The sequence below is a fragment of the Heloderma suspectum genome, chromosome 5 (assembly GCF_057233095.1).
Source record: "Heloderma suspectum isolate Gila_16-S chromosome 5, 16-S_ref, whole genome shotgun sequence".
NCBI lineage: Eukaryota > Metazoa > Chordata > Lepidosauria > Squamata > Helodermatidae > Heloderma > Heloderma suspectum.
In genome coordinates this window covers 139,574,299-139,601,619 of record NC_139462.1, presented here as the reverse complement: position 1 = coordinate 139,601,619, position 27,321 = coordinate 139,574,299, and the positions used below count along the sequence as shown (strand labels likewise).

The following is a 27,321-nucleotide window of genomic DNA, read 5'->3' as shown; positions in this document are numbered from 1 at the left end:
GTAACCCCCAGGTGAGACTCCTCTTCAACAGCCACCTTAATCTCCCACTCTTTTATTGTGATGAGGTACTAGACAGCTTCATCTTGCCTAGAGTGACTGTTAAACATCCCTCTGTGTATCCCTACATAGTAAAACCACAAGGGAAACTTTTGTTTGCTGCTTCATTGGGAAAACTCCACACCATTCTCCTTCAGCAGATGCAGTGCTGCTGCCTCTGTGTATCACTCGTTTATGTATGTATACTGATGCTGCTTCCACTCTCACTGCCCCAGCATGGGCAGCAATATCCTGCCTTCCTTATCCCTGCACACATAGCTAGAGCCAGCACAGCTGTTGAAATCCTGTCAGCTTCAGGTTTAAGAAGTTATGCATGCACTCTCCTGACACAAGTCCAGATCAGTGTGCAACAAAATGATGGAACAGGATAAGGCACAATTTGGGAAATCTGCACCCTTTTCTGAGGCCTGCCCTATTATGAAGGGAGGGAGTCAGGATGTCTTAATGGTGCTTCTGCAGCTAGCTATTTTTGTGGTGCTTTCCAGGCTAAGAAAAAGGTCAGGAGCACTTGCATTAATGCTGCGCTGCAACTGGGCCCTGCTCAGCCCAGGGGAAGGGTAGGGAGGACTCCTGAGAAGCCCCAACTGAGTTGTATTGCTCCCCCTTCAGCACCCTTGAAGTTCTCAGTCCCTGCTGAGTTATGCGGGGGGTGGGGTGGGGAATAGAAGACCGAGGGGGAGGGGGAAGAAAATACTCAGAAAGGTCTAACTAAGAAAAGATGGAAAATCCTTAAGTAACAAACAAATGGTTGGGCTCTTGAGAGCTCCAACCAGACTCAACCAGTCTCCATGCTTGGCAGGGCTGGTCTGGAAGGATGGGGTGGACCCTCCCATAGGAGACACAATTTGAAGATTGGACTGGGCCTATCTGAACCACAAGAAGGCATCATCCCAGTATGAAGGGATGCCTTCAGAAGCCTCAGGGAAACTACATTATGTGTAGTTCTGCCTTTAGACTCTTTCTTGTCTGATTATCTCTGTGGCCACTAGAGTACACTATAAAACTGCAAAACACATACAGAGAAAAAGATAAAACATAGGATGCACAAGACTTTTGTTTTGATCCTTAAAAAACAAAACAGAACTTGCCCTATTCACCCCCAAACACAAACACATATTTTGAGCATAGCTTGCATATTCCCAAACTTGCAATCACATTCACAAGATGCATTTGTTAGAAAAAAAATGCATTTTAACAATGTGCACTTTGAAGGGGAAAAAAGAAGCATTTTCATGCTTCAGTCATGGGAGAAAAGTACGCAGTTGGGTGCATGCTTTAAAACAATGTGAACCCAAATGCACTTTTCCTGCTCAAACAACAGCAACAAAAGCTCGCATTTGGGTACATGGCAGACCAAGCTCAAACCTTGCCCATTCCCCCATTCCCTACAAAAAATAGGTCTAGTTCTCAAAGAGAAGCTGAGATGAGCAACAAGTAACTGGATTTTACCAACTCAGGCTTGTAGATGGGTTCTCATATGATGGAATGCTCCTCCATACAGAAAACTGATTTGGCAGGGAGAAAACTAAGTGAAGGGGGTTTTTTTGCAGGAGCATTCCATCATGTAAGACTCCATCTGCAGACTGAGTGGTACAGCCCAGACAGAGGTTTACAACCTCTTTGACTGCTATGTAGAGATGTAAAGGCCTGGAAAAAAAATGGAATATTCAGAAAAAACAACAACACTTTTTTCCATTTTTTCAAACTGTTTGTTTGTTTTCCCAAAGATTTGGAAAAACTGAACTGCTTTGGATTATAAAATATTTTCTTTTACAATTTAAGACAAGGTGTTTATATATTGTTACCAAGTCTTTACTCTCCCCCAATTAATTTCCGCAAACTATGTAATAAGAAGACTTTTACAGAAAGACTAGAGAAGTAAAATGTCTGGAAATAATGAAGACTTCGGGGGGCAAAGTTTCTTAATCCTCTCTGTAAGATTCTCAGCATAGTTATTTCTTCCATTTCATATTTAAATTATTGATCCAATGTTTTTTACTGATAGCTATTTTGGGATGCTCCAAGTCATACTCAGTTTCCCAACATGTGAATAGAGTCAACATATGATAATATGGAAGAAAATGTACATTCTTGACAATTTAGTTTTTGTTCTACAGAGCCCTGTGTTTCTGGACTTGTCTTCCTCTGCCTCCAGTTCTTCCTGCTTCTTCTGGCTTCTAGGATGATCCAGATGTTTCAGGGACTACTTGCTGAAGTTCCCTCTGGTGAGACATAAACTACGTATAAAATCTAAAAAACTTTTGTATAATCTGGTTTGCTCATAAAATTAAACATATTTGGTATATTAAAATTTTAAAGTATAGTTTATTCAGACAATAATTACAAATTTACTAAGTTCACTTTTAAAAGTTTTCAAATATAATAATAATTTTATGAGCAAACCATGCTATACATAATGTAACTTTAGGAATATAAAGGCTGCTTTACATTCCTAAAGCAGCCTTCCTCAGCCTACAGATATTTTGGACTACAACAGCCAACATTCCTGACCACTGGCCATCCTGCCTGAGGCTGAAAGGAGCAGAATCCCAAATTTCTGGAGGGCAGCAGGTTGGATAAGGCTGTCCTAAAGCAACCGAGTGACTTTAGATCTGTAAAGTCCTTAAACTACTGCTTATTTTTCAGTTTTTCCCAAAATTTCCATTTTTCCCAAAGTCCCCCAAGAAACCCCCTCCCCCCCCATGGCTTCAAAATGTCTGGATATTTTACATCTCTACTGTTGTGAGAACCAAACCTATTTCAAATTACAATAGCCTAGCCACATATCTGCCCTCAAGCGGTAACTCTTTAAAAAATTGTATAATCTACCTTGACACTTACAAAGGTTTTCAAGGCTGCTTACACAAATTATTCTCCAAGACAGTAGGCAGACATAGATGACTGAAAGAAGCCTGGTCTCAGGGGCAGGGCACATCCTTCCTCTCCACGGTTATTTTATTTGCTTATTGTTGTTTTATTAAACAAGATGACTGTAGAGAAGAAGGATGTGCCTTGCCCCTAGAACCAGGCACCTTTCAGTCACCCATGTTGGACTACTATCTCAGACAGGAGGCACTATCTTGCAGTTCTGGATCATCCGCCAGTGAGGGCAAGAGGAAAAGAGTGAGGGATGGCACATTATTGGCCATCACCCAAGAATATACAGCAATGTTTTAACCTCATTAATCGCCTTGTTGTCAGATAGGACAGGATGACAAGCAGCAATTTCCAACAGGTTTGGACTTAAATCTAAGTTTTCCCTACCCTAATGCTGCAAGGTAAGATAGTCCACTACTGATTTCCATTATGAGAATGCCTGCTGTCAACAGACCCTGGAGAGTATTGCCCACTTGCCTTCCAAGTTTAGAGCAGTGCAATATATTCTATTAAAAAGAGAGTGGCATTTTACCTTTTTGTTCCCACCCTGTGGTTTGGTGCAATATCTATTGTGTCTGTAGCTGAATCGTGTCTTACTGCCAGGCCTAAGTCTGCAATACAGCATGTTCCATTTTTCTTTACTAATATATTTTTTGATTTCAAGTCTCTATGAGCGATAGCTGGTTTTCCTGCATTGAAACAAACACATAAGAGCACTAGTTGAATATTATTTTCAAAGCAGAAATGTCTTGATTTATTACACATGTAAATCAAAATTCACTGCTGAACCTTGGCAAAATTTTGGTGTTAAATTAAATGGTATCTAAATATCCGTTTACACTCTGAACAATTTTGAGAGCTTGTAAAATTAGAAAAAAGAGATAGAAGGACATGACTTTTTTGAATTAAAGTATTTGACAAATATGAGTAAGATTACCGAAATGAAGCTCTTAAGTGCTTAGGAGAAGTGCAATAAGAGTATTACTGCTACTACTACAACCAAATAAGGCCACAACTCATCCTCAAACCTGAGCAGCCTGAAGGTCATCAATACATTAGGACACTAGTAAGTTAGGCTGTAGCTCAGTGGAAGAGTACATCCATTGCATGCAAAGTGTCCCAGGTTCAATCCCTAGCATCTCTAGGTAGAGCTAGGAAAGTTTCCAAGTTGAAATGCTGGTGAGCTACTACCATGTAGTGACCCAGTTCACACGTAACAGCAACCCTTGGTTGTTGTGGCAGCTCACAAACAAGCGCATTGCCTTCCACCCACTCGCCACTTCCGTTTGCATCTGGTGCAGCAAACAACCCAGGAATGCCCAGCTTCTCGTTTGCCGCAACATCTGAATCTGGCACTCTGGGTTGTTGAGGGAGAAACAACCCAGAGTTTTAACCCTTGGTTTGTTGTTGGATTAAAACCCTGGCTTGTTTCTCCCTCAACAACCCAGAGTGCCAGGTTCACAAACAACCCAGGAACTGGATGCAAAGCAGGTGCAGCAAGCAGGCAGGAAGCACTGCACTTGCAGCCCCAACCAACCATGGGCTAATTCAGTTGAGTTGATTAATGTATGTACGTATACATACACACACATGAATGAGAGCACAAATGTAACCATGTAAAGTTTTTCATATTAGGCCAAATTAATAATGCTACAGACTCAATGTGATGTTACCTTGGGTGCCAACAATCTCCATGTGAAGATGTGCAAGTCCACTGGCAGTAGACAAAGCAAGTTTTATCATTCCTTCCACAGTTACTGTATACCTGTTTAGGTAATCAAAGAGAGAGCCATGCTCATGATAATCTGACACCAGCCAGAGCTGTGTCCATGTACCATTGTCTGCAAAACAGAAGAGATACTATAAAAGAACTTTCCAAAGACAAAACAAAAACACCAATGAAATGCACAAGTTATTCTTATCCCATGCACAGTCGGCATTCATTTAACCTTCCTCTTTGCCTCAAGGCAATGGAAAGCATTTCCACTGATGTCAGATAATAAAAAATAATGGCTACAATTGTGCACATACTAGCAGTTTAAATCCCAGTGAAGTCAATGAGATTTAAGTAGTCCGTGTGCATAGGATTGTAGACAAACAATAGTGTTGTGAATAATATGCTTTTGAGAGTTCCAAGATACCAGCAGAATGCCTGGAATCCAGAGATATAAGTCATCACAATTACAAGTCATTTGTACAGTAGCATTTCATTCAAAAGGGACAGGACACTATTCTCGTTGCAAGTGTCTGACTCTTTGCAGTATATGAAGAATGATACAAACGTACTTCTTTGCAGAGACTAGGACTGCAATCCTATGAGCCAGAGATTCCCAACCTTTTTGGGCCAGTGGGTACATTTGGAATTTGGGAATGTGGGCACGACCTTGGTGGGCACGACCAGTCAGAAAATATACATTTCCCAGATGGCGAACTCATGAGACTATAAGAAAATAACTTGCCCAAGAACAAATAGAAGGTAGAGGTGGGGTAAGAGTTCAAAAACATAAAACCATGCTTTTGAACCCACAGCTTTCTGCTCCAACACTCATTTCACAGAAGGCAAAAAAAGGCAACACACACACAGACTCTCAGCACAGGCAGAACATTTACGCCCTCACTACCCGACACCCCCTAGCCTCCAAGGATGCTTCCTCTCACCATCACCACCGCCGCCACCCCACCACACCCCCTCCCAGTTTACCTTTTTCTTTTTTCTGGGCATGCTTCAAAACAAGAGTACTAGACTCCAGTCACTCACCATTTTTATTTTTTAAGAAAGCCCCTGGGGCCCATCATTTGGAAATAAAGATGATGCTGGAGGCTGATGCATCGAAATAGAGGATGTCAGCCTCCCAGCTTTTTTTTAAAAATTAAAAACATCTAAACAAATGTTAAAAGTCAGAAGAGGCAGGGAGCCTAATTGACACCAAGTGAGGTGTCCACAGGCATCATTTTGGAAACCCCAGCTATACACATGTACCTGGTAATAACCCTATTGAATTGAAATGAAACTTGTGAGTAAACATGTATAAGATTGTGCACTAGGAGTTAATATGGGGCACATAACATGGAAAACAAGTACTTGTGAAGCTAATGCAAAAGTTATTCCAAATGGCATTATTTTCTTTATTTAAAGTTATCTCCAAAAAGGGCGTCTTTTTTTCAAATACAGCAGGGCTCACATTACGCCCAAAGTTTTGAACTACTGATATGCAAATGAATTTTACAACAAGCAAAGGAGACCAATAGTAACTTTAAAGACTTCCTAACCTTTATTGTCTGCAGCTATAAACCCAAGAATATTTTCATGGCGTAGCATTACAGTTTGATAGATTTCTGCCTCACGAAACCATGAACGTTCTTCTCTCGAAGAAAAAATTTTCACTGCAACTTCTTCTCCTCTCCATTTTCCTCTCCAGACTTCTCCAAACCGACCCTTTCCAATACTTTCTTGTAGTACAATTGTTCTTGCAATTGTTCTTTGAACAAGTAATGGTAAACCTACAAAATCAAAGTTTGTTTTACAGTCAGTGACAAAGTTCCAGTTAATTAAACCAGGCGTCATTTGGACACAGTGCTACCCCTGGTTTAGAGATCCAAATCAAGCCTCAGTGAGTCCTAGGCTTGCGTACTCCACCTCACCTTCTGGTATGTCTGCAAAAATTTAGAAGCTTTTGCTTCCATTATATCTGGGGTGAGGATTTCAGCCCGAAATTTGGTGTTACCATGGTTTAGCATTACAACTAAATGCAGCCACAGTCTTTGCAAACACTGCCTACATACCAATACAAAATACTATATCCTACTGATCTTACAAGACCTTTCTACAGGTTTTGATACCTTTTGCCTTGAGTTGGTGTCATGACTGAGATTAGGCCAGCTTTCACAGAATTACTCAATAGGGTGCTTGCATGACATGACAGCCGCACCGCCATTTTAAATATGCAACTCCCACTTAGGGGTTGTCATGTCATGCGAACACAGCAAGTGTGGGTTAACCTGGCATAAACCACAGTCTGTTTTTTAACCCTCACAGAACTCACACTCAAGTGTGGGTGCATATGTAACATGGCACCCACAAGCACCGCAATTTGTCGTGGGTTAAGTAACACATGACAAACCATGGCATGTCATCCAAACCCAGTCAATGAGTTCTACTCTTCCTTGGAAGATCCAAAAGGATGGTTACACTTACAGATCACCTGCCTGATTTAGTTTTTTCAATGCATATCAGGAGTAATAAGCCCTGTATATGATAATAGCATCTTACAAGTCTTGGGATTAAGGTATTTTAGTGGGGTTTGCCTGCAATGGGGGGCTGTATTTGGGCACACCACTGATGCTAAACTTCAGACAATCTTTACTTTTGATTTGAAATTTAATTAAGATATGGATATCCCTATAAAACAAACTAAAGAGGTTTCTAGGACCAAAATGCAAGTTTCTTGGTGATATAATAAACAAGACATATGAGGAAAAGAGCCAGACAATTATTAAACAACACTTTCAGTGACATGGCTTTTGCCTTTAGCTAACCACACAACCCCAGTAAAGACAGCAGCCATTATTCCCATGCCATTTAGCAAGTTACTAAGGTTGCATAGCAAGATTAATATTACCTTTTAAAAAGGTGATTTACTAGTATTGGGGGGATGGGACCTCTGTTACCTGATCCTGAGCCAGATGTAGTCATATCATAAATTAAATCTTTTAAAGTAGTTCCCTCAGATATAAAAGGACGATCCATTGAAGGATCTTCTTCACTTGGAACACGATGATGTATGACGGTACGATTATGGCAAATATATAGGATCAACATGAGTGAAATGCAAACAAAGCAAACAGGCCCAGCAATGACAGCAGCCAATTCTACTGGTCCTAGATTAGAAGAAAGCTTTCCTGGTATAGGACCTAAGAGTGGAGAGGGGAAAGGGAAAAAAACAGAAGAGTGAGAAAAACAGTAACTTAATAGTTAAGCATATACACTCAGTACTTGGTGTTTTATCAGCTGGAAAAAAACAGAATTATATCTCTATAGGCATGTCTTTGTACACTGATTTCCCCCTATCCCGCTGGTTCCCAAGTATACTCATTCAGTGCATCCAAAGAACAGAACAGAAATGGGAGAAACATTCATGTGGATGTGCCTTAATATGCTTATAGGCTGTTCCAGCATTTGCTTTCAATTAATTTGAACTATTTAATCTTCTTTTTTATATTATGCTTTGTATATTTTGGAAAAAGGTACCTGGTGTTGGAATAGGGAGATCTATTTTATTGCAGAGGTCTTTCTCACAGCAATGAGGCACAGTAGTAACTCCTTCACTTGTTGAGGGGGCGCAAACAAATGGCCTATCTCTGGGAATCAGATCAATTTCTGCTATGCACATACTGTTGCGTACGATTTTGTCTCCGTTCCGTGTTACTGAAGTAATGCAGAGCCCATCTGTTGTGCATGTAAAGTTCTCTTTTGTACAATGAAGGCAAAAACACTGTAAAGCTGTAGCAAAGAAAAGATTTTAGTATTAGTTATGTTACGCATTGTTGAAGTTATAAAATTTAAGTGCACCTAAATGCCCCACTGAATTCAATGGGACTTACTTCTGAGTAGACAGATAGGAGCGTGCTTTTAAACACCTAATAGCTCGTATGTTTGGGGTAATATCTGCCAATCATCATTTAAGTAAATGCAGGGACAAATGGCAAGCATGTATGCTGTAAGGACAAGTTTCTGCATGAACATTTCTTCTATCACAGTTCTAATCAGTTGATATCCAATATTTGAAAAATAGCATTCCAGACTTACTTTCAGATGGCTTTTTGTTTGTTTGTTTTTTTGGGGTAACCATAACATGAAATATGCTAGCAATTATTCAAATAACAGTGAAATGAGATTTGGCCTTAACATGGAAACAATCGGTATATATTCCAATCTCTCCACGTTTGATAATAAAAATAATCTTTTCTCATTACTGTGACATTCCATATTCTAATTAGCTATGGTTGGTTGTGACATGTGCCAGCAGCCATTCTGAATATTGAACCCCGGGTGGGGAGTTGCCATGGTTTGTTGTGTCGTCCACACGGGTGGCAGGGGTTGTTTGAGGGTTACATAACGGTCAAATAACCTTACAACAGAGCATGGCTGTGGTGATAATGTGAACCTGTCCATTATGTACAAACCAAGAACTCTGGCTTGTCTCTCCCCTAACACGTCAGCATCATAAACCAACAACAAAACATGGCTTATGACTCTGGCTTGTCAGGGGAGGGACAAGCCAAAGTTTCAAGTTTCCCATCAACAACAAACAAATCATGAACAGAAAATCTGTGACTGTTTTAGCTATTCCCGCTTACAATGGAAGGAATCGGCAGAGTGTACAAGCACAGTGCTTCCCCCAGAGCACTGGCTTATCGTTACTGGCTTATCATTACATCCAAACCAGACCTATAGCTGTTAACCAATATATATTATTCCCAGTTTCAGACTTCCTTTTTAACAAATGCATGAATGTTATCAGAAAGCAATATTTATGGAGTATCTGGTAGCTCATATCATCTCTGTCCAGCAAGTTTTAAAAATAAGTAGTTTTTTGTTTTTTGTTTTTAAACCCAGGTATTTCTGTAAATGAAAGGCCCCAAAGTGTCCACCAAATTTTGATCTAGTAGCCCAGTGAACTAGTTCAGTAAATGACTGATACCCCTTTCTATGCTGCAGCACTGATCCAAGACCAGAATCTAGCATGAATTCTATAAAGGCCCCCATCAGTCAATGTCCCAACACTCTCACAGGCTGATTCTCACACAAAGGTTCCCACTCAATCCCCTTTGTATCACTATTGCTACTGGCCTCTATTTCTTATGACAACAAAAGTCCATACTTTTACTGAAAAAACAGCAATTTGGGGGTTGTGATATTCAGTGGGAAAACAGTGCAAAGGTAAAGGGTTAACCCCTCCAATCCAGATTATCCACGCACAGCTGCTATTTGCAAAAACTTAAAACACACAGAGACACATTCACACAGTTCTGCTCTCAGACATTCCCTGTAGGAGGTGAGACAACAAAAATGAAACTAGTATTACATGTAGTCAAGGAGATCTTAGTTCATTTTAAGAGTTCAAGTTTTAGATCAATGTTCGACTAACCAGGAGCACCTCTGTCTTGTCTGGATTATTCTTCAATTTGTTCTCCCTCATCCAGTCCATTGTTGACATCAGACACTGATTAAGAATTAGAACAGCTTCTTTGGATTTTGATGGAAAGAAGAATACCAGGCTGTTAGGTGGTTGCTCGGGATAGGAGGCTGGGAGACACTTCACCCCAATATTCTTTGGATATTGTTTGAGGTTGCTTTAAGAGGCTTCAGCCTTGCCCTATGTGGAAGGACAAGCATAGAGAACTTGCAGCTCTAGTTGAAATGTGCAAGAAGGTCAAAGCAGCAATTGCCTCCTGGACTGTGAACTTTTGGTCATGTACACAGGACAGGATTTAACAATATAACCTGATGCCACACTAAAATAAGTGCCCCACAAGGGGAATCAAGGCACATAAATTAAAAGTTAGGTGTGAATACTCCCCATGAAAGAGTTCTATACCCCAAGGTGGTATATAAATACAGTTAAATATGATGGCCTGGTGGAGGTTTCCACCCTGTGGTGCAGCACTACAGGAAGATTCTGTTTTGTTTAGATTTGGCAGAGTATTCATCCTAGTCAGGGTACTTCCCTTTTATTTCGCTTTGTTTAAAAATACTACATAAGGCCAGGGCTGTAGAGCCCATTGTTCTCATGGATTTCTTTAATTCTAACCCTTCTGCACCAGGTTCTGGCTGGTGGATCTCAAGATTCTATTTAAAAAAAAGTAGATACTGAAACCTTAAATCTGCCCACAACTGCCTTATAGCACTTCAGCTATCAAATACAGACTTCACTGCTATATAATTGATAACACAGTTTCTTACCTTCATTTAGGGGTATGATATGTCCAAATTGCTTCATTATTTTCAGAGCTAAAACAATTTTCTAGAAAACCTGGAAGGGTCGGCGCCTGTCTAATTTGTACTGGTAGGGAATTCCAGAGTGTAGACTGATACTAAAGTATTCTGAGCCATCATGGACCAGACCTCTGAAATATTAGGCACAATTAGGAGGGTATCTCCTGATGAGTGCAGCAACCAAACAGGCAGGTAGGAAGGCAGGCAGGCAATCTCTTAAGTATCCTAGTCCTGAGTTGTTTAAGGTTTTGTAAATAAGTACCCAAACCTTAAATCTTGCCTGGTAGCATATAGGCAGCCAGTGCAGTTTCCTCAGCATAGCTGCAGCATTCTACACCAACTGCAGCTTCCAGACCAACCTTAGGAGCAGCTCCACATAAGGCATATTCAGTTCTGAATTTACCAATGCATGGACCACAGTAGTCAAGTTATCCTAGTCCAGGAACGGACATAGCCATCTTACCACTTGAAGCTGGTAAAAGGCACTCCTAGCTATCAAAGACATCTATCTCTTCAGTTACAGTGCAGGATCAAGAAGCACCTCCAAACTACGCTCCTGCTCCCTCAGGGGGAAAGTAACCCCATCCAGAACAGTTGACTGACCCAATTCCTGGACTTGGGAACCACTCACCCACAGAGCCTCCATCCTGCCAGGATTCAGACTTAGCTGAATCCTTAGTTTTGCTGATTTTAAGCCTATTCAGAAGTAAGCAGAACTGACCCTCATCTAATCCACCACTGCATCTTTCACCCTATGTACAATTGATCTGGCACGAGTGCCTACTTTTAACATGTCAACAGCGATACAAGTACAACTACCACAAGAGGCCATCTCCAGCATGGTCAAGGAAGCTATAAGAGAGCCAGTGTGGTGTAGTGGCTAGAGTGTTGGACTAGGAGTCGGGAGATCCAGTTTCTAGTCCCCACTCAGCCATGGAAGCTCACTGGGTGACTTTGGGCCAGTCACAGACTCTCAGCCCAACCTACCTCACAGGGTTGTTGTTGTGAGGCTAAAATGGAGAGGAGGATTATGTACACTGCCTTGAGTTCCTTAAAGAGGAAAAAAGGCAGGATAGAAACGTAATAAATAGATAGGGGGATAGGGCTTCCTTCAGAAAATGGAAGTTGTGCCCAAACAAGAGCAAAAAGGAACACAAATGTGTACAAAAGAAATGCCAATATAGTTACTAACACTAAGACCAACCATTATTTAAATACAACAGACTAGGGAACCAGCTAGACGCAGTCAGACCATTGAATGACGAGGGAGTTAAAGGAGTACTAAAGGAGAAGAAAGTTGCAGAGATGCTAAACGAATTCTTTGCATCTGTCTTCACTGCAGAAGATATAGGGCAGATAGCCGTGCCTGAACAGATGCTTTCAGGAAGGGAACAAAGGCAAATACTGGTGACAACAGATTGTTCTAGATCAGGCATGGGGAACCTCCAGCCCATGGACCAGATATGGCCCATGGGAATTCTCAACCCAGCCCACCCACTTCTTCCCCAGGCCCCTGCCCCCGCTCTCTGTGCGAAAAGTTGCTATCTCTGATCAACAGCTGATCAGTGATAAGAGCTGTTCCCTGCCAGGTAGAGGGCCAGTGCCTGGGGAGGAAGCTAAGAGGTTCAGTCCTGCTTACTTCTGAATAGGCTTAAAATCAGGAAAACAATCTGGCCCCACCCACTTTGGCCATTTCCACAGATGGAACGCAGCCTCTGAGACCTTCCCCAGATTGGAATTTGTCCTTCAGACTGAAAAAGATTCCCCACCCTTGCTCTACCATAATGACAAATTGAAAAACAAATCACTGGGTCCAGATGGTATACATCTATGATTTCTTAAAGATTCAGATGTGAAATTGCTGATCTTCTAATAAAAATATGTAATTTGTCTCTAAATCAGCCTTTATTCAAGAGGACTGGAGAGTGGCCAATGTAACACCAATTTTAAAAGAGTCCCAGGGAGGATCCAGGAAATTACAGGTGAGTTTTTGTTGTTGTTCAGTCGTTCAGTCGTGTCCGACTCTTCGTGACCCCATGGACCATAGCATGCCAGGCCTTCCTGTCCTCTGCTCCCTTCCAGAGTGTGCTCAAATTCATATTCATTGCATCCGTGATGCTATCTAGCCATCTCATCCTCTGCCGTCCCCTTCTCCTTTTGCCTTCAGTCTTTCCTAGCATCAGGGTCTTTTCCAGGGAGTTTTCTCTTTGCATTAGGTGGCCAAAATATTGGAGCTTCAGCTTAAGTATCTGTCCTTCCAATGAGCAGTCAGGGTTGATTTCCTTTGGGATTGACTGATTTGACCTCCTTGCAGTCCAGGGGACTTGTAAGAGTCTTCTCCAGCACCACAGTTCGAAAGCATCGATTCTTCGGCACTCAGCCTTCCTTATAGTCCAGCTCTCACAGCCATACGTCACTACGGGGAAAACCATAGCTTTGATTATACGAATCTTTGTCGGCAAGGTGATGTCTCTGCTTCTTACTATGCTATCTAGGTTTGCCATAGCTTTCCTCCCAAGGAGCAAGCGTCTTTTAATTTCATGGCTACAGTCACCGTCTGTGGTGATCTTGGATCCCAAGAAAATAAAATCCGTCACTGCTTCCACTTCTTCCCCTTCTATATGCCAGGAAGTGATGGGGCCAGATGCCATGATCTTAGTGTTTTTAATGTTGAGTTCCAAACCAGCTTTTGCACTCTCCACTTTCACCCTCAACAAGAGGCTCTTGAGATCCTCTTCGCTTTCTGCCATTAGGGTGGTATCATCTGCGTATCTGAGGTTGTTGATAATTCTCCCAGCAATCTTAATTCCGACCTGTGATTCATCCAACCTGGCATTTCTCATGATGTACTCTGCATATAAATTAAATAAGCAGGGCGACAATATACAGCCTTGTCATACTCCTTTCCCAATTTTGAACCAATCCGTTGTTCCATGTCTGGTTCTTACTGTTCCTTCTTGACCCTCGTACAGGTTTCTCAGGAGACAGGTAAGGTGGTCTGGTACTCCCATCTCTTTCAGAATTTGCCAGTTTGTTGTGATCCACACAATCAAAGGCTTTAGTGTAGTCAATGAAGCAGAAATAGACGTTTCTCTGGAATTCTCTTGCTTTCTCCATGATCCAGCGAATCTTGGCGATTTGATCTCTAGTCCCTCGGCCTCTTCGAAACCCAGCTTGTACTTCCAGTAGTTCTTGGTTCGCATACTGCTGAAGCCTAGCTTGTAGGATTTTGAGCATCACCTTGCTGGCATGTGAAATGAGTGCAATTGTGCGGTAGTTTGAACACTCTTTGGCGTTGCCCTTCTTTGGAATTGGAATGTAAACTGACCTTTTCCAGTCTTGCGGCCACTGTTGAATGTTCCAGATTTGCTGGCATATTGAGTGCAGCACTTTAACAGCATCATCTTTTAGGATTTTAAATAGCTCAGCTGGAATACTGTCATCTCCGCTAGCTTTGTTGTTACTAATGCTTCCTAAGGCCCACTTGACTTCACTCTCGAGGATGTCCAGCTCAAGTTCAGTGACCGCACTATCATGGCTATCGGGGACACTAAGATCTTTCCTGTATAGTTCTTCTGTGTATGCTTTCCACCTCTCCTTAATCTCATCTGCTTCTGTTAGGTCCCTGCCTTCATTGTCCTTCTTATCATGCCTGTCTGTGCACAAAACGTTCCCTTGAGATCTCCGATATTCTTAAAAAGATCTCTAGTCTTTCCCATTCTATTGTTTTCCTCAATTTCTTTGCATTGTTCATTTAAGAAGGCCTTCTTGTCTCTCCTTGCTATTCTCTGGAACTCTGCATTCAGTGGGATATATCTTCCCTTTCTCCCTTGCTTTTCACTTCCCTTCTTTCCTCAGCTACTTGTAAAGCCTCCTCAGACAGCCACTTGGCTTTCTTGCATTTCTTTTTCTTTGGGATGGATTCAGTTGCTGGTTCTTGAACAATGTTACGCACCTCCGTCCATAGTTCCTCAGGCACTCTGTCTATCAGGTCTAATCCCTGAAATCTATTCCTCACCTCCACTGTGTATTCATAAGGGATATGATTTCAGTCATACCTGAATGGTTTAGTGGTTTTCCCCATGTTCTTCAATTTAAGCCGGAATTTTGCGACAAGCAGCTCATGATCTGAGCCACAGTCAGCTCCAGGTCTTGTTTTTACTGACTGTATAGAGCTTCTCCATCTTTGGCTGCAAAGGACATAATCAATCTGGTTTCGATATTGACCATCTGGTGATGTCCATGTGTAGAGTCGCCTCTTGTGCTGTTGGAAAAGAGTGTTTGCTATGATCAGCGTGTTCTCTTGGCCAAACTCTATGAGCCTTTGTCCTGCTTCATTTTGTACACCAAGGCCATGCTTCCCTGTTATCCCGGTGATTTCTTGACTTCCTACTTTAGCATTGCAATCCCCTATGATGAAGAGGACATCTTTTTTTGGTGTTAGTTCTAGAAGGTGTTATAGGTCTTCAGAGAACCGATCAACCTCAGCTTCTTCGGCCTCAGTGGTTGGGGCATAGACTTGAATTACTGTGATGTTGAATGGTTTGCCTTGGATTCGTAGTGAGATCATTCTATCGTTTTTGAGATTGTACCCCAGTACTGCTTTTCCCACCCTTTTGTTGACTATGAGTGCTACTCCATTTCTTCTAAGGGATTCTTGCCCACGGTAGTAGGTGTGATGGTCACCTGAATTAAATTTGCCCACGCCTGTCCATTTTAGCTCACTGATTCCCAAGATGTCAATGTTCAATCTTGCCATCTCATGTTTGACCACCTCCAGCTTATCTTGATTCAGTGATCTTACATTCCAGGTTCCTAAACAATATTGTTCTTTACAGCATCGGGCTTTCTTTTCACCACCAGACACATCCACAGCTGAGTGTCCTTTCGGCTTTGGCCCAGCCGCTTCACTCTTTCTGGCACTACTTGGAAATTCCCTCTGCTCTTCCCCAGTAGTATACTGGACACCTTCCGACCTGGGGGGCTCATCTTCCGGCGTCATCTCTTTTAGCCTTGTGATACGTTCCATGGGGTTTTCTTGGCAAGAATACTGGAGTGGGTTGCCATTTCCTTCTCCAGTGGACCATATTTTGTCAGAACTCTCCGCCATGACCTGTCCATCTTGGGTGGCCCTGCACGGCATAGCTTATGGCTTCACTGAGTTACGCAAGCCCCTTCGCCACAACATGGCAGTGATCCTTAATGTATATTCTGCTGAAAAAGAATCAACATGGCTTTTGCAAAGGTAAGTTCTACCTCACTAATCTTTTAGAGTTCTTTGGAAGTATCAGTAAACATGTGGACAGGGGTGATGTGGTAGACACTGTTTACCTGGACTTCCAAAAGGCTTTTAACCAAGTATTCCTGAGCAAACTTGGCAGGCATAGGAAAAGAGGAGAGGTTCTCTTATAAGGATCAGTAGCTAGTTAAGTAGGAATAAATGGACAGTTGGAGGGATGGAGGGGGGGGGGACAGTGGAGGGATGTAAACAGAGGAGTCACCCTAGATCTGTATTGGGCCTAGTGCTTTTTAACTTGCTCATAAATTATCTGGAGTTCGGAGAAAGTAGTGAGGTGGCCATGTTTGCTGATGACACCATATTATTTAGGGTAGTTAAAACAAAAAATAGACAGTGAAGAACACCAAAAGGTTGGAAAAATTCCAGATAAACCAGTGTTGCTGTGGCCTCATACACAGCCTTTTCAATCAGGTGACTGCTGTGGTAGCCACCATAAAACCAGAAGTCTCTGAATGTGATGTGCCCTGATGGTTTAAATGTGAGAGACTCTGTCTTCTGGTAAAGATGCTCAGCCCCCTATCGAGTCTAGGACTGGAACAGTAAATTTGGATAGGTGTCACATATTTTTCTGTGTTGATATACATATCCAGGTCTCCAAGAAGCAGCAATGTGGCAGTCAGGTGGCTAAGGAGCAGATGACAAAAGGATGTCACCAAAAGCCAGTTGTCGATGAATGGGAATATGCTGATGCCCTGAAGACTGAGGTGGGCAGCTATGTCAGCTATGGACTTACTAAAGACCCTTAGGGTCGTGGTAAGGTGAATGGCAAGACCCTGAACGAGAAGCTACGATCCCTAAGGAGAAAGTGAAGAAAACAGCAATGTTATGGCTGGATACTGATGTAAAGACAGGCGTCCTTTATATTTATGGAATCATGAGAGGATAAGCAATAGTCCCAACACCCTGGCAAGTGAGACTATGTTCTAAAGGCCTTAAACCCATTATATTCCTGCTAGTATTGCCCCCAAAGTGACCAACACAGGGTGGGTGACCATCAGACATGAACAGGAGAAGGATATCAAGAATGAGGGGAATCATGATCCTGGTGCAAGGGATATGACTCCTCTTGCATAAGTTCAATTTCTCCTTCAGACACAGACTACCTATAAGCTAGTTGGTTTTGAGTAATTAGACTGAAGGCAACATTTCCATCACTGAAATATGTGGAAAGACAACAGCAAATATCCCTACTACTAGTGTTGGTGGAGAAAGGAGTGTCAATCCTGACCACTTGCTCCAAAAAGTGCTTCAGTGCCAGAAGCTTCTCAGAGAGATTTGAGATGTGGCACAAAAGGCCAATGCCATTTCACACAATTATAGTAGCTCTCAACTCAGCACTGGCAAGACCACAACTATAGTATTCATTCCATTCTGAGCATCACAATTTGAAGATATTGACAGAGTAGAAGGGATTCAGCAGAGATTCAAGGATCACGAAGAGGATAAAAAGCAAATGAGGAATGAACGGAGTGTTTTAAGCTTAGAGAAACAGATTACAGCAGGCCTGCACAACTCGTAACCAGCCAAGTCAATTGCAGCCTACCAACAATGTATAGGCTTCTAGAAGCTTGATAAACCTCTTGTGTTTGTTGCCTATCTGTGCCTGAAGACTTCTCTCACACTGTTAAGAAATATTCCCAGAAGAACTGTTAACCCTGGGCCTACAAAGAAAGAGGGAATTTTGTTGACTCAGCCAACACAAAAAGCCACTGGCAGGACAACACTGGGTCATCCTACCTGCCAATTCCCTGTAAAGAAGTCATTTGGGCTGCAAATATCAAATATGCCTCTGCCCCTCCTGAAAAGTAGCAGAAGGGGCTCAATAACCAAGTGGACTCTGACTGTACTGGGGGTGGGGTGGATTTGGGCTTGGCTCATATCCTCAAAAATCACTTATCTCCCCCACACAAGACCCTTTCAGTGCTAAATAGGCAGTCCCCCGTTACCACCTTTGCTACTGAAAGTATCACTGGATGTGGCTTAACATCTGTAAAGTTTCCAGAAGTCTCTTACAATATAGGTACATTATTATAAGCCATCTTTCTGGATCAAGTCCACCCATGTGTATATCAAATGTAACAGTCAGAGCTCGACAATCTCACTCACCAGGTGACTGCTCACTCAGCCTCTGGCAAGAGATGAGTCAGAGGCTTCTCCCCCACCGCCACCCACCGCCAGAGCTGCAGAAGGGGAGGAATGATTCCTTCCCCATCCCAGGTGCCAGAGACAGACCATTTGTTTTAGCACGCTGGGCACAACCAGACAGCCAAAACAAACCTCCCGCCTCCTCTCTCTGGCTCTGAGCTGGGATGGGATAGCAAATAGGTATACTAAAGTTTATGTCACAGCAGCGGCCACACACTAGTCTCATGGTTTAAAAAAGTTTTAAAAACTGATTCTTTGATTTAAATTTGATTTTTAAAATGGTAAATACAAAGTTTATCTTAAGGAATAACTTGGCTATTAATAAATAATCTGAATATAAGCAGGTTAGGCCCACAATTACAGCAAAATCCTATGCATATCTATTCAGTAATCAGTATGTACCTAGGAGTAAGCTTCATTGAACTCCATATGACTTACCTCTCTGAGTAGACATTCATAGAATTGCACTTGCCCTCTACCATGGAACAGGTTAAAATATGCTTTTCTATGGAAATGAAGAACCAATTCGATCATTTCTCAAATATCAATATTTACACTCTATCTACTAAACATAGGCATTTCATTTTCAACTCATGAAAATAAACTCCTCTAGTCTGCCGAGTAAGCACTGGGCCTTGCTTCAACCTATCAGTCACAAGAATTTCATTTTTGTTTGCTACTTTATTTTTGTGAGGGTGGGGCTGGGTCCAGGCAGACTGAAACAAAAATGAGCAACACTGGAAAGAAAAGACAAAATTGTCCAGTGCACAGGTTCCTATATTCCCATTCTTAACTTCACAAACTGCCATAGCTACTGGTCATAAGACTGACGCTATATGGCAGGGGAGCAGAACCCTTAGCCCACCAGGCTCTCCAATCCAGCCACAGAGTCTCCTGGTGTTCCTCCAGAGGATGGGGCTTGACCTCCAGGCCCCATCCCCCTAGAGGAATCCATCCTAGAGGGAATCCTCTGTTATCATCCTCTGATATCATCCCACTACAAAGTGGTTCTGCACACTGGTATATGGGAATATTTTAAAGACTTTTTCTCTGTAAGTAAAAAAAAAAAGTGTGCAAGATATATACAGTGTGACAAAGATATGCAAGGCCTCCTTGAAAGAATAAAGCAATAATGTAAATAATACTCTATTTACTTGTAAATTAACATGACTTGGTGGCCAGATTTAGGAAATATACGAGGAAATATGTAGATGACATGAATCCCATGCAAGTCAGAACCTTCAACCTCTCTTTTTTAGGCAGTACATCCACCAGGATTCCATGTGGTTGAAACACAGTCTGTTCCTTGCCACAAAAAAGCCTACTACAGTTTTTCTACCTTGCTTCCTTTCCAGCCCTTTCTTTGACAAACAAGATCCTTTTTCACAACTTTCTTCCCTCATTGCTTGCCATAGTCAAACTCTGCACAGAACAGGAAAATTCCAGAAGAACCATCTCAGCAGGTCAGTAGCTTTATGTCAGATGGGGGGAAGAGGGGCCTCTAGCTTTGGGTACCTGTGGCTACAGCAGGCTGCAGCACCTTGCCTTTGCATTTCTGAAAGAGGAAGCTGTGGCTCAGTCCATTCACATGCCTGCATTTACAATCACAAAGAGTTGGCTTAGTTGAAAATGTGGGCGTAGAAGGAATGTTGGCTCTGTTACAGTCTGATGATGTGCAGAGCTAGATTAACCTAAGCCCATTGATTAAGACACTTAAGTTGGTGTAGGGTTGTTAGGCTCCCTTGTGCTGAATAATTCAGACTGTGGAATACACAAGTGCCCCCCCCCTCCAGTGACAGTCTGGTGCTCACCCTGCGGGTGCATTGCAGTTTGAAAAACCATGCCATGTACTAAAAATGGGGCTGGCCTTGGTGATAAGCTTGACATTTGCTGTAAAATGCAAATTACATTTTGTACTAATACAGACGAAACATTACTTGTCTCTTCGGAGCCTTTTCTTCTAGCACATCACTGTGGTTCCTCAAATCCCATTATGAATAGCACATGTGTAAGAGGAAGAGTAATAGCAGTAGTATATGCTGTCCTTTCAATTACAGTTATTTAAGAATGCATTTCATTGTAGTGGCCAGTCTTCTCTCACCTGCATTTATTTACTTTTCAAGTGGGTGAATTGCTCTCAAAGCTGTAGAGAACCAACCAAATGTGCCTGTAAATTTTCTGAACTCCCTCATATCCAAACAGCTTTATTGTTACTAGGTGGAGACAAATTTTAAGTGGCCTTTGCACCAGCCCAAAATTTGTGGTTACCAGGATATTCTCCTGCAGCTCTGAAATCTAGCACAAAATCAGGCATATGCCTATGCAGGTCTGCCGTCTCACACTAGAGTGGAGCTGGTGAGGGATGGCTGAGGCATGCTGTTTTTTCCTGCCTCTGTGTCTGCCAAGGACTTGGAGGTTTGACTTCATAGCAGGGACTAGGCACAGAAACAAGCTGATTCGCCTCCACTGCCCCACTCCGAGGGCAGTGGAGGCATGCTGACTTGCTCTGCCTTTATGCCTGCAGGCAAAGAGACAAGCATGCACTCCTCTGCCATTCTCCTGGCTTGGTTAAGGATTGAGCAAGGAGTCCTTACCTATTGGGATCTAATGTGGGGGGAGGCCCCACTCATGTGCATGCCTTGTAGTGTCCCCCTCATTGTTAAACACTTCTTGCTGGACTGTCCATGATTTTTGTGTTCGTGGCAGGCCTTTCTGCATGCTCTGATCTGAACGTAGTCTCAATTCTGGGGGATGGTGTTGAATCAAGTTATAAACTTTATTTGCAAACTCTACTGGATGGCTGTCCTCTTTTTAATACTGTTTGGATTGTTGGGGACAAATTGCTCACAGGATGAATCAATTTAAATTAAAGCCATTTAAATCAATGATTTAAATCTGCAAGAAAAAAGGATTATTTAAGCCATGGGTGGGCAACTTCCAGGGGTCAAGGGGCTGCATTGCCCCCACCCCAAGGGGGGCTGTAGCCTTGCCCCACAGCAGCACTGCTGAAATTTAGCAGTGTAGCAGCAGGGGGAAGAAGACTCTTTTGAAAGGAAATTGGTAGTTCGCTGCTGAATTTTGGTGGCAAAAGAGTGCTATTGTGTTTTTAAATTTTGCTTTAAAAAATGTAAACTACTGATTTAAATCAAAATTCCTATTTGATTTACTTCATATTTCTTCATATATTTCCTAAATCTGGCCACCAAATCATGTAATCGCTCTTTTCCCTGAAAGTACATGTGAGGAATGGTTCATTCCTGAGGGACATGCACTCTTTCCTTTATTAGTACATCAAATGTTCCAAGACTGAGACCAGGTAAGTCTAGCTGCAAAAAAAGCTAGGAAGGTAGGAGCTTTCACTTGAGAGTTTGCCTGTAGCAAGAGAGGAAAGTTGTCAAAAAGTCTCTCTTGGGTGTTTTATTTTTGCTGAAGACTAGGTGGAAGGGAAAAGCTTGGAGTGGCAGGGAATGAGTTGTGTTCTGCTGGACGGAAGACTGGCAAGGGAGGCAGAGGCTCAGTAGTGATGTTTACAATACAGTCATCAGGGATAAGGTGCATTTAGAGGGTGGATCAGAGGTTGGCAACCTGGCTTCCTCCAGATGTTTTGGACTACAACTCCCATAAGCCCCACCTAGAATGGCCAATGGTCAGATATTCTGGGAACTGTAGTGCAAAACATCTGGAGGAAGCCAGGTTGCCTACCTCTGGAATATATTAACTGCTTTGAGGATGCCAGTTGAAAAGCAGGTTATTTCTAAAACAAACCAATATTATGGATTCTAAATGTAAAAACTATGAGAATAATGGGATTTGATCCCTTTATGTGGGCTTTCACAGGACTGCAGTGATCCAATACAGTGAAACAGATTAACACTATAAAATTGTACTGCCCACATACCATGTGTTTGATAAGTCTGCATTAAACTACAGTGAGAATGCATGAGGATTTTCAGAAATATAGTATTTTGGGGTTCTGAAATACTGGAACACATAGTGCATCCATGATTTTCATGCTGAAAAGAAATGTGATTAATATGGTGGGTTTAGACTCTGCATATAGCCATTATGAGAATCCACAAACCAAGTATGGGTCGTGCATCACTGCAGGGCTATGAAGTGCTGGATCTGTTATTATTTTGCAGTGAATAGGTACAAGTATGAACTATTATTAGACAAAAGATTTCAGGGTTCTGTTCGCAAGAGAGAGAGACCATGAGCATCTGTGCCCAGGCTTTTGCACCACTACAAAGCATTAGCTTAATTATTTTTATTAATTCCATCATCATGTATGTGCAGTATAATTAGATAGTGGTTGGGGGGCATTTAGATACAATAATCAAAATCCATGTCTCAAATCCAGGTTTTGCATGTCAACCAAATCTATGATTTTTATGATGTAGTCTAGGGGTATGGATGTAAGGTGCAATTAGGCAATGGATTTGGAGTGTTTCCATGTAAAAACATGAACATCCATATCTCAGATCACTAATTTTGTGGTACAGCAGTACAACAAACAGCTGAATCTATTCTTCTTATGGTGCAATTTTTGAGCATGTGAAATATGCTTACTGGATTTTTGTGGTTTGTAAAATTCATCAGGATCCATAAACATCCATATTATGAAACTAGATTTATTTTTTTGCACTACAGCAATGCCACGAGGTGCTGTCAGAAACATTTTTATGGTGCAGTCTATGAGCATGAACATGGGCTATGTTTATATCATTCATCTGGGGCATCTGCCTGTAAAACAGTAAGGATCCATGAACATGCATATGTGGAATGGAGATCTTTGCACCACAGGTGCCATGATGCATTTAATTTATTTTTTAAAATCTATGGTACCCTTCAATTAAAACTCTCAGGGTAGCAACAGAACTGTGATTTTCATGCTGCAGTTCCTGGCCACAGATGTGAGCTGTGATTAAATGGTGAAGGGGAGGGGGTGTCTGTCCATTAAAAAAAAAAGAGGAATAATGCCCGAGACCTATAGTTTTGCACCACTGCTGTGCCACAATCTGGTGGATCACTGCTGTTTACAATAAAATCTCAATAGATAGATGCAAACTGCGATAACCTGATAGGGTGTTGTGGTCTAACTATAAGAATCATGGAGACCCAAGGGGATTCATGCCTCAGATTTAGGTTTTTGCATTATGATGGCACAATGAAGTGCTGGACCTCCAGTACTTATAGTACAATCTTTCAATACAGATCAGCCATTATCAAAGCAGGTTTGAAGCACTTCTTGAAAAATCAGCTGAATCCACATCTCAAATCCATAGTTTTGTACCACAGCAGTGCCACAAATAAAAGTGCTGCATCTGAGATTTTAGTGGCACATTCCATGGTTAAGGATAGGACCTGTGATTTTATATGTTTTTGTGGGCTGCATATAAAAATCAGGCAAGTTCAGGAGGATGTGAGGAGATCCAACTTTTACACAACAGCTGCCCTTCTCGCATATTACAGAAATAGATAAAATAAGTTTGAGTTCCATGTGATTCTTCCTATCCCTTTCATTTCCTGGTTTCATTTATAATTTCATTTTCATCCCAGTTTCATTTACAATTACAATGCAATCCTCAGTATTACTGCGTTTTTATCTCAACCCCAAACACATTCACTTGGAACTTATGTTGATTTCGCTTAGAGATATGAAGGCGGGGGGGGGGGGGAGAAACTGGGGGGAAAACATGAAAAATTGGGAAGAAACAATGTTTCTGTTTTTTCTAGGGTTTGTGTCATTTCTTCTGTGTGTGTTTTTCCCCAGGCCTTCACCTCTCTAATTTCACTTAAAAGTTTATTTCAAGTGAGTGTGCTTCATGTTACCTCCTAAAGAGGAGACACAAAGTAGCATCTTGCACGCTTTCCCACGCATTATCACAGTGTATGATTAACACTGGATTTCCCCTGTTTTTATTACAGAAGTTAGCGAGTAAGGAAAGCTTGTGGGGAGAAATGTGAATCATCCAAATACCACTAAATTACCAAGCACCAAAATCTTCTGCAGTAGCTCCAGTAAAATTAACATCAAGCATTGCAAGGAAAACACAAGCCTAGCTGGTGCCTGAGCACTAGCCACGGCAGAGATCATGGTCTACTGAACAAGATGCCACGGAGCCTCCCTTGAGGAGACAATCAAAAGCTCCCATCCACCCCATCCCGGCCCCTCTTAGATAGGAAACGCATCTGCAACAAGCAGCGAGTAGCATCTGTCCTACGGAACTGGGGGAAGGGGTGGGTTGGGTGCTTTCCCAAAGGGTTTCTGAGGACGGGGAGGGGCGGCGGGCGGGGGGGGAGATAATGCGTGGTCCCCCTACTCTGGGCAGAAGGGCGCTCTTTGGACCGAGAGGGGAGACAGTCCACAGCTTCTGTGGATCTTACCAGGGGTGTCCCATAAGCTGCACAAACGCACGTAATATTTACACACACACACACCCCAGAATGCGTGATGTCCTACGCTCATCCACATAACGGCAAGAGGAAGCGCTCGGTGTGGGGTTCTGCTTTTTCGTAGCACTTATTCCTCAGGGACGTGAACAGGGAAGGGAAGAAATGAGGGAGCCCCACGGGGGGGGAGCTCCTGGCCACTGGGGGGGGCGGGGCGGAAGACCCTGGGCTTTGTGCAGGAGCAAGGAAGGCCCGCCGGCCGGGCTACTCCGCCCGCGAAAGAAGCCGCGCTGGCTGCTCGGGGCGGCCGCTGCCCGGTCCGCCGCTGCGGCGGCCCCCCAACCATGACGCGCGCCGTCCCCTCTCCCGCGCCTCACAAGACTCCATCCCCGGCGCTTCTTTCTCCCGGGCGGCCCCAGAGGCAGCGCCATGTTGCTGGGGCGCGAGGGGGGGCGGGGGGGGCGCGAGGACGGAGTCGGCTGCTCCCAGGCCAGCCCGTTATAACTGTAATCCGCGACTCACCCGTTGTCGCCTCAGGGAGGAGGAGAAAAAGGAGCAACCCAGCCGCCGCCGCCGCCGCCGGCGAAGTCGCCCAACAGCCAAAACTTCCGCGCGGCTCCCGCAACTGCCTCCGACTCCGAGAGGCCGCCATGGTCCCGCCGCCTCAGCCCGTCTCGTGCCCCCGCGCAGGCACACGCAGAGACAATCGCAGCCCGCTCGCGCCGCGTCCCGGACCCGCCCCCTTCTTGCCCGCGCCCCGCCAGACGGACGGACAGACAGAGCAGCTCCCCCCCCCCCCCCCGTCGCCTTCTCTTTCTCCTCCTCAGCCACTAATAACATGAATTGTGCGACTGGCTCCAGTCAATCTGGCAAGCAAGGTCTCGTCCTGATTGGCCGTTGCCGCATCTCGGCACCGCCCACACCACTCCCTCCCGCCGCCGCCGCCGCCGCCGCCGCTGCAGACACAATTCGAAAAACAAGTAAGAAGTGCGCAGGAGGGGGAAACGCTGCTGTGTTCGTAGTGCGCACAAATGGGCCAGCGCCAGCCCCCCGCCCCACAAAAGAGAGAGATGGGGGGGCGACATGTTTGTAGGCGCACGCGCCCACTGTTATTGTAACGGAACTAGCAGCAACCCCTCTTCAAATCTGTCTCCTCTAGTTCCTCATTTTTGTCCCAAGGACTAGAGCAACGTCTTGTGATGCGTCGCTGCCACTTGATTAGGGACAGAGCAGCGAGCAACTATGTGGAGTTGCTTATCCATCCTTCCCCAGCCTGGTTTTTCCAGGGCGCTAATGCAGTGGCTTGAACGCTCTGCCTTTGGAGTATTGATTTATTTACTACATTTCTATCCTGCCCAATAGCCGAAGCTCTCTGGGCGGTTTACAAAGATTAAAAAACATGAAAAATACAGTATGCACAGATGAAACGCCCTTTGCATAAAAGATACACAAACAGACAATATATGCAAGAGAACATATATCTAAAACAACTTCAAACAAGCAATCTCAAGCAAACAATCATACTTCCTCAGGAATATTAGCTATGCTAGCTAGGACTGACAGGAGTTGTAGACCAAAACATCTGTTGGACCACCAGTTGCCCACCTCTGGTCTAACTAGTCCAGCATTCTGTTCCCACAGTGGCCAGCCAGATGCCCAAATGGAAAGCCCACCAGCAAGACAAACACAATAGCATCTCCCCTGCACAGAATGTCTGTTCATTGCAGAGGATTCTTAGATCATGTTGTATGGCTCACCAGCAGCTCACACAGCACCAACAAGGCCCATTAGGCCTCACTTTTGCCTACCTGTAAACTGAGTTCTCTGGTGGGCAGAAAGTAAATCTCCAGATGTTTTGGATTTCAACTCTCAGCATTTCAGACCATTGGCCAGGCTTGCAAGGGCTTCTGGGAGTTAGTCCCAAACATCTGGAGATCTACCTTCGGCCCACCGGTGCCCTACAGCATACCCAGTAGAGCAGAGCTTTCCAGACATTTCATGTTGGTGACACACTTTTTAGACATGCATCATTTCATGACACAGTAATTCAGTTTTACTAGCAAACCAGAGGTTAAACTAACCCGTTATAAGAGATACGGACATATACATAAGTTGTAATAACGAAATGTATGGGGATAGAACATATCTCATGAAAACCTTTCATTTATATTTTTTAAAATATGATTTGTAAGATAATAACATACACTGTTGTCATTTATGAGTAACAGTATGTAAATAAGTGCAAGAAAATATGAAAAATAAACAAAATTAACTGAAGTATTGACAATACATATTAGGACACATAGGCCCAGGTAGGAGCTCAGCTGCAAAAACACATGAAGTAGAGAAGCAAAAGTCCAACAAAAATGGTGTAAATATTTATGTCTCACTACAAGGCTATATTGCTGTAAATATTTACAATGCTGGTGGGTGGTTAATCCACAATTATGGCAGAGTAAAAATAAAAATAAATGGCAGAAATCAAATTATAAGTGCCACGTGGTGGGTGGCTTGCTGTTTGCCACATTGGGTTTGGGAAGGTGACCTCCCTTCA

General features: G+C 43.1%; 1 protein-coding gene across 2 annotated transcripts in view; it reads right to left on the bottom strand.

Annotated features, from left to right (window-relative positions):
• Positions 1–25,650, bottom strand: part of TGFBR1 (transforming growth factor beta receptor 1) — a 31,983-nt gene extending 6,333 nt beyond the window's left edge. Inside the window, exons 1-7 of one of the 2 annotated variants that reach the window (XM_084857615.1) lie at positions 25,290–25,635; positions 10,083–10,310; positions 8,183–8,434; positions 7,603–7,845; positions 6,205–6,435; positions 4,608–4,775; positions 3,467–3,623 (exon numbers count right to left, since the gene is read on the bottom strand). In XM_084857615.1, coding sequence (XP_084713741.1) covers positions 3,467–3,623; positions 4,608–4,775; positions 6,205–6,435; positions 7,603–7,845; positions 8,183–8,324 — 941 coding nt within the window. In that variant the 5' untranslated portion in view covers positions 8,325–8,434; positions 10,083–10,310; positions 25,290–25,635. Of the gene's footprint in view, positions 1–3,466; positions 3,624–4,607; positions 4,776–6,204; positions 6,436–7,602; positions 7,846–8,182; positions 8,435–10,082; positions 10,311–25,289 lie in introns of both variants that reach the window. The other variant, XM_084857614.1, reaches the window with a different exon arrangement.
• Positions 25,651–27,321: the final 1,671 nt, after the last annotated feature.